The 8,289-nt window shown below is 35.3% G+C and overlaps 1 protein-coding gene across 1 annotated transcript; it reads right to left on the minus strand.

Annotated features, from left to right (window-relative positions):
• Positions 1 to 3,150: 3,150 nt before the first annotated feature.
• On the minus strand, positions 3,151 to 7,204 carry LOC131069607 (putative leucine-rich repeat receptor-like serine/threonine-protein kinase At2g24130). The gene is made up of 2 exons (XM_059218564.1): positions 3,880 to 7,204; positions 3,151 to 3,795 (listed from the first exon to the last, which is right to left on the minus strand). Exons 1-2 carry the CDS (start codon positions 7,166 to 7,168, stop codon positions 3,359 to 3,361), a joined length of 3,726 nt encoding a protein of 1,241 aa, XP_059074547.1. The 5' UTR covers positions 7,169 to 7,204; the 3' UTR covers positions 3,151 to 3,358.
• Between the last annotated feature and the right edge of the window lie 1,085 nt (positions 7,205 to 8,289).

An 8,289-nucleotide genomic window follows, 5' to 3' on the forward strand; every position in this document is an offset into this window, starting at 1 on the left:
GCATGAGGACAAGTGTTACACCCCATTGTGATATTACTATTTACTATTACTTGTTTTAGTTAAAATGCTTTAACTCATGAATATGTTTTGAATATATATGTATCTTGGTTAGGAATCAAATGAATGATTATGCAATATATATATATATATATATATATATTTTGTGAGGAAAAGTATCACTCGGGAGAGGAATTTGGTCCGACAATCTTATATATGTGTCTTATTGAACTATCTCACACTCACCACTTAATTGGTCAAGTTGAGTTAGATTAATAGGGTGGTGGCAAGTTGCCTTCTATCGATGTGATGATCATTTGCAATGTTTTTATTGGTATGGTGTGAAATCCATGTTTGAAATATTAGATTGAATCTCTTTGATAGGTTTAAACCCTTATGTTTTCATTCATATATATATATATATATATAACCAAAACATTAAACATGATAAACATATATATAGAGAGAGATAAAATCGGCCTGCATGTTCTATTCTCCATGTAGCAGATTAACTTAGTCTACACCCTCGTTCGCCTCAACCTCTACATGGAGGGAGGGAAGAAGAGGAGAGGGTAGGCGCCCACCATGGAAGGGATCGATACTTTGATAAAGCTTTTTTGAGAGCACGCTCGTCACTCCTCTCACTTTCTCAGAGCTTTTTTGATAGCACACTCTTGCTCATGCGTGGTCCTCTCTTTGACACTTGTCCCAAAAGAAACAACCCATAAATCTGGATCTCTAAATCACCAGTAATTCACTAAAACAAAGCCAAAAACTTTTTGAGAAAAAATCCAGATTTCTCAAACTCAAAATTTGAAACCTTAAAATTCAAGGATTTTTAGAAAATTAATGCAGATTTGTATTCTCAAGTACTTTTCAAAAGGGAAGAATGGGAAGTATAGAGAATGCAAGTGACTCGTTTGACAAAATGCCTCAAATAGATGTAATATCATGGACTACGCTGTTTTTAGGATATGCACAAAATGGATTTGTTGATAAGGCTATAGAAATTTTCAAGAAAATGCAATTGCTAAGTGTAAAGTGAAATTCCACAACTTCTGGCATCATCCCCTTTGCCTGTGCCAAATTGGGCTTTAAAGCAGGGCATACACAAACATCAAAGCATACAGATTAAAGTTGCAGCTTCCGTCATAGACATGCATGCAAACCGAGAAAGCACGTGAACTGTTTGACAGAATGCCTCAAAGAGATGTGGTCTCATGCCAATGAATTTATGTCCGGCAGTTACAAACATTTATTTCCATGTGAAACCACTAATTTGCTATCTCCATTTCTGAATTTATGGCCACTACAAAAAGTAACAGCTCTGTCTTGGCAACACCGTATCTATTGTTGGACAGTCGTTTGTAAATTTCTATATATGGGTTTTTTTTAAGGCTCTTGGAGATTCTTCAATAGCCTGGACAGTGCCAAAGTCTTTATTTTTCTAAATTTGGATATTGACTGGGAATGCACGTCAAATTTTTCTTAAAAGACACGGACAGCATGCATTGATTCTATTGTAGATCGCCTCTCACGAAATAATATTTAATTTTTTGAATTTGTGCTTCTGTTTACTATCTTTTGGTAGTCTTCCTCCGTTTAGGATATGGATAGGACAATTTTTAACTAGTATATCTATATTTAAAAAATATATGTAAAATATGCTGAGAGATATCTTATAATAGAAGAGAATCATCTGTAAAATAAATGCTCTTCTAAAATACTAAACACCAAGAATACAAATCCATTAAAGTCCTGCATGTAAAAAGCTGTGAATCTAGGTGGCGAGGGTTCTATTTTATTTGGAGTAATAAAATAACACCTCCACAAAAGCTGAAACATGACATATTTCATTCATTTACCCGTAGATTTTTGGTTTCAAACATTTTGATGTAATTTTAGACGCCTCTCAACATAATTAAAAACAAAATCTTTGATTGCAATCTCATTCGGATCTTCCCATACTACAAGCAGACGTGAATTAAATGCATTTTAATGTTTTTGTTTTAGCTTCATTGCAACAACAGAAGGTTAATATATAAAGTAGGGCAGTTTTTGAGATTAATGTATTATAAAAACAGAGGCAAAGAAGTTGCAAGCAACAGTTTGAAGAAGGAATGAACAAGGGATTTCAATTTTCAGTTATGTATGTATTTGAATTATATAAATATATAAATTTTCAGTTCATTTATGTCTTTTGTCTCTGTTTTATTTCTAGTCTCCTTTTCTCTTGCCATCAAAATATATACACAAGGGGCATCCTGCGCATTACAGTAGAATGTCTCTAAATATATAAACTAGTTGTAAATATAGAGAAACCTTAAGTAAAATTTTAAACAAAAAATTGACTCATTTATAAATATCCACTGGGACTGGGATGATATTAAATAAGGCATCAGTGCAGCATTAGCTTTGTAGGTGTAAATATTCAAACATTTAGATTTATACAAAACCAGGAACCTTAGCCTATTTAACAAATCTTTTCTTACTGAGATTGGATGCAATTTATTAGACTTCTAATCCGTTGTAATTACAACCTTTATCTTAAATCCAAAATGTTACATGACAGTGTCTCTGCCAAGCAGTAGCTAGAGAAAATTGAACTCTCAACATAACTTAGGAAATATAATAGTAGGCTGACCTTGAATCCAAGGAAATATAATAGTAGGCTGACCTCAATCCAACCCAGACCATATTGATAATTCCAAATTATCCTCTTTATCAAGCATTTTACAGAGTGATATGGAGACTTTTATTACATTGAAATTAAAACAGTTCTTCAACATTGCTATAGAATATCCAAAGCCTAATATTTAGGAAAGGATGTGCAAGCTCTAGTAGCTACAAAACTTGGATGCAACGGATGTAATGTAAGACATTTTGTCAGATTTCGAATGATCAATTAAAGGGTATATATAAAATTGAATAAATTCTGTAAGCAATTCAATGATCCATTTTTCATTTAACTGTTCCAAAGTATTAAGACAACTTAATAAATGGATGCCCATTAAATTGTTATTCATGCTTTATCCTCTCTGGACATGAATACATCACCCTTGATATGACATCCAGATTGATGTCATGGTTTTAAGCTCAGAGATTAATGAATTTTAAGGAAGGAATGGAAAACAAATCTTAAACTTCTGCATATGAGAGGAAGAAAGTATATATAGACAACATTCTACTTTCTCAAGCTAGTATAATGCATATACATCAATTTGAACAGCTTTTCAAGATCAAAGAAATAGAATTTAACCTGAGGAGGATTTTACATTAAAGAAGACCAACCTGTAATGGAAGACAAACTTGAAACCGGCAAACATAAAGGATGAAACTTCTTAATCGAACTAATGAACATCTAAAATGTAGAACTTTGACTGTCAGATGCCAATGTTTCTGTGGGAATGGTATTGTGCAGGAGGTCCGATATGGTAGATGTCAAATTGGAAGCAGCTGCTCCTCCCATGAAAGATCTCCTGATACTCTCCACAAACTTGGCTACATCTCTCATGGAAGGTCGTTCTCTTGGTGATTCACTGCTACAAAGCAAACCAACATTAATGAAAGAAAGAAGACATCTATTGTCTTCCATGTTTTCATTCACATCTCGCAATAGCCCGATATCAACAATATCTGCCAGTCTGTCTGGAAAAGCTGATCTTACCCACCTCTGCAAGTTCAGGTCTCCCACAAACATGTCATCACTTGGCCTCTTCCTTGTAACCATCTCTAGTATCAGGATTCCATAACTGTAAACATCTCCCTTTGTGGAAACACTCCCCCACAATCCATATTCTGCAATCAATTTTATTCACGTAAAATTAGAAAAGCTATTAAAGGAAATGATAATGCCAATGTATGAGAACTCAAATAAGTTACCAGGAGCAATATAGCCAATGGATCCTTTGAGTGCAAATGTTGTTGCACTAAATGAATCAATGGAATTTGGAGTAGTCAAACGGCATATACCAAAATCAGTCACAAGGGCTGTCATCTTGGCGTCCAGGAGCACATTGCTAGGCTTTAAATCACAGTGCACAATTTGCAAAGGACAATCATGATGTAAGTATTCCATGCCATGGGCAACATCCACAGCAATGCTCAAACAGTCGCTGAATCCCAATGTACTAAATTCGTGATCGTCTTTGTCAGGGTGCAAATGTTTCTCCAAGCTCCCATTTGATGCAAATTGAAGAACCAAACCTTTGAAGCCAGGGTAGGAAAATGCACTTATGATTTTTACCAGGTTACGGTGCCGAATCCTCCCCAACACTTTGCATTCTGTATTAAAGCTCTTATTAGCTTCTTCGTTCTGCAAATTAAGAGCCTTAATTGCAACTATCTTACCATCCCTCAAAATGCCTTTGTAGACTGATCCAAAGTTCCCCACTCCAAGCAAGTTTGCCTCATCAAATTCGGCTGTTGCAATGACAAGATCTTGATAAGAAAATTTTGGATAGCTAAGCCTCTGAAAAAAAAAATTTGAAGGATGGAATAGTTGGCCTGAAAATTTTTGTCTCCATAAAATTCCTAAGATGTAGGAGCATAATATAAATGCAATAGTTCCAACAACTGATAAGACTATTTTTTTTATCAGTGAATGCTTTTCTTGAGTCTGCTTTGGGCATGGAGGCAATGTATAATTCGTTGGGCCACAAAGCCCAGGGTTTCCCATAAAGAATGTTATAACAGTTCTATTTGGAAATAACCCTCCGTCTGGAATCTGCCCTGACAAATTATTGAAAGAAAGATTCATGTACTTTAGTGCTTTCAGTCTTTCAAGGGACATTGGTATTGAACCTGATAAAGAATTGCTGGAAAGATCCATTTCTTGGAGATTTTGTAATTTGAAGAGTGAACCTGGAACTGGACCTTCAAAGGCATTGTGGGACAGATTTAGATGTTCTAATGCTGTGCAGTCTCCAAGAGAAATCGGAATCATCCCAGTAAGTTGATTTCCAGAGATATCTATGGCTTGAGCCATTGCAATTTTACTTATCTCCAGTGGCAAGGACCCTTCCAGAGAATTCCATGAGAGATTGAGGTAAAATTCCAGATTTTTAAGGCTGGCATTGAAATCAGAAGGTATACTTCCCCTAAATTTATTGTAAGATAAGTCAATGAGTTCCAACTTCTGACATCGTGCTAAACTAACAGGGATCTCCCCAGAAAAGTTGTTGTGCTGAAGTAAAAGACGTCTTAGCTGCTGGGGGTTACAAAGGGAATCTGGTAGTTTTCCAGATAGCTGGTTATGACTAAGGTTTAGGAGTCCTAGATGTTGCATTTGACCTATCTCACTTGGAATGGTTCCTTCTAATTTGTTCCCACCCAAATACAATCTTTCCAACTTCTGGAATCTTTTAACTCTAGATGGAATATTGCCACTGAAAAGATTATTGCTTAAACTTAAATAGGTTAAGTTTGTTAGATTGGCAATCTGTTGTGGTATGCTTCCACCTATCATGTTGTTTGATAAATCCAAGTAAGTGAGATTGGAAGACAGTTGGCCTATGGATGGGGGCAATATACCAGTGAGATGATTATTAGACACTAACATTTCTTGCAAATGGGAGCAATTTGTTAGAGAAGTTAGGAAAGACAATGTATTGCTGCTATCGCTAACAAGTTGATTGGTATGTAGATAAAGCTTGGTAAGGAGGTCCAATTTACCCAGCTCCATCGGCACCATTCCAATGAGCTGGTTTTTATGTAAATAAAGTTCCGTGAGGTTGGAACAATTTCCAAGGGACTTTGGTATTTTTCCACTAAGCTGATTTCCGCATAAACTGAGATATTGCAAATTTGAGAGCTTGGTGCCAATTTCGCGTGGAATATGTCCACTGAGCTGGTTTCCAGATAGATCTAATATTGTCAATTTCGAGAGTTTTGCTAAAGAGCCGGGAATGGTGCCTGATAAATTATTTGTACCAAGGTCAAGTATCTGCAGGTGAGTGAGCATGCCCAATTCAGGGGGAAAGGGGCCATGAAGATCATTTTCTGCCAATTCTAAATCGGTCAAGGAAGACAGATTTCCTAAAGAGCTGGGAATGATGCCTGATAAGTTATTTGTATAAAGATAAAGTATCTGCAGGTGAGTGAGCATGCCCAATTCAGGGGGAATGGGGCCATGAAGATCGTTTCCTGCCAAATCTAAATCGGTCAAGGAAGACAGATTTCCTAAAGAGCTGGGAATGGTGCCTGATAAGTTATTTGTAGAAAGGTAAAGTATCTGCAGGTGAGTGAGCATGCCCAATTCAGGGGGAATGGGGCCATGAAGATCATTTTCTGCCAATTCTAAATCGGTCAAGGAAGACAGATTTCCTAAGGAGCTGGGAATGGTGCCTGATAAGTTATTTGTATAAAGATAAATTATCTGCAGGTGATTGAGCATGCCCAATTCAAGGGGAATGGGGCCATGAAGATCGTTTTCTGCCAACTCTAAATAGGTCAAGGAAGACAGATTTCCTAAAGAGCTGGGAATGGTGCCTGACAACGAATTCGACCAAAGGGAGAGTTCCCGTAGTTGAGAGAGGGCTCCCATTTCAAGAGGAATGGTGCCCGTGAGATCATTTTCTCCCACATACAATTTAACTAAAGTGGACAGATTTTTGAAAGAAGGGGGAATAACACCTGTGGGATTGTTTTGTCCTAAGTTGAGGAACTTCAATCTTGTAAGGAGACTCAGCTCAGGCGGAATGCTGCCATGGAGTTGGTTAAAGGAGAGTGCCAGATCATACAAACTGCGGCAAGCGGAGAGAGTTGGCGGAATGGTTCCTTGCAATTGATTGCGGTGTAGCCAGAGTACCTGCAGATGTGTGAATTGTGCGAGTTGAGGTGGAATGGTAGAAGTGAGGGCATTGTTGGAGAGATCGAGGGATTGAAGAGAGGAGAGATTCCCAAGCAGAGGAGAGATGGTGCCGTGTAAGTTCATGTTGGATAAGTTGAGGGCGACAACGGAGTGGAAAGAGGGATCGCAGGTAACGGCAGACCAATTACAGAGGGGGTGAAGGGGAGTCCAATCTGGCAGTGAAGAGCTGTTGTTGTTGGAAATAGCCGTTTTGAATTGCAGGAGCAATTGTTGCTGTTGAGAGGTATTGAGAGAGTGAGGAAGAGCGGAGATTGAAAAGATGCAGAGCATGATGAAAGAGTAGAACCAAAGAGGAGCCATGGTAGACCAAGCTGGGGCAGTGGGAAGCACAGGAATGAGTAGTATAGAATGGGAATGGAGGAATAAATAAATTTAGGCTTTGTGTTTTAATACTTTGAAATTGGGTGGTAAAGGAGTGGATGTCCTCAAAGCGTAGAGTTATGTCAATATGTGCCCTGTCATATATTATTATTCTAGTATTTAATATTATGTGAAAAATATTAAATTTTGTATTAATATTTTTTTTCTCACAATTCAAAGCATAAGTTATTAATAAAGTATGCTTAGATTATCAATATAAATTAAGCTTTGGCACAATAATAGTATTCTGGAGTTTGAGAAAAAATCTACGGTGGTGAAGTGTATCATAAAGTATTTTTATACGTCCTTTTTTAAGTTTGAGTATCATAATATTTTTTTAATTTTATTTAAAAATTATGTTTTAATTTTTAAAAATTTGATTTGTATAAATTATATACAATAGTTAAATAATAGAGGGATTCTTTAGTCAGCGTCAATTTCATTAAAAATAGATAAAATTTAAATTAGAAAATCAATAGTATGTCAATAAGTTGTTGGGAATTGTTGGATGTATTTGAGGAATTCAAATTTGGACTCATATATCTTGAAATCAAAAAAGTTGGAGCACCCAAAATACGGATATTTATTTTGATAATTAATATTTTTGGATTATGGATTTCTTAACCCTAATTTACAAATTGAAAATAAAACAATATTGAGAATCAATAAACAAACATGATCAAAATAGTATTGTTGGATGAAAATTAGTAAAGACATCTTTAATAGATTATCTAAGAAACATCCATAGCCCAATCATGAATTTATTTACCTAAATATTTTTTTATTTGTTATATAACTATTTAAGAATTATTTTTATATTTTTACATTGTTTATATTATTTCTATTTGAAAAACTATTTAAATTTACTTAAAAATTGTTTTATTTATTAAAAAACTACCTTCTATTATTTATTTAAAAATTATTATATTAAAAGAAATATTTTAATCAAAACTAGTAAACATAAAAATAAAATTAAAAATATAACAAAAATATACATTGTTTATATTATTTCTATTTGAAAACCATTTAAATTTACTTAAAAATTGTTTTATTTATTGAAA

The sequence above is a fragment of the Cryptomeria japonica genome, chromosome 3 (genome assembly GCF_030272615.1).
Source record: "Cryptomeria japonica chromosome 3, Sugi_1.0, whole genome shotgun sequence".
Classification (NCBI taxonomy): domain Eukaryota; kingdom Viridiplantae; phylum Streptophyta; class Pinopsida; order Cupressales; family Cupressaceae; genus Cryptomeria; species Cryptomeria japonica.

What these genes read in the sequence shown, in the direction of transcription:
- LOC131069607 (XM_059218564.1), bottom strand. Translation starts at nt 7,168, where the DNA reads ATGGCTCCTCTTTGGTTCTACTCTTTCATCATGCTCTGCATCTTTTCA. An exon ending in CATTGGCTATATTGCTCCTG is followed by an intron (nt 3,796 to 3,879) that starts GTAACTTATTTG and finishes AATTGATTGCAG; the next exon opens with AATATGGATTGTGGGGGAGT.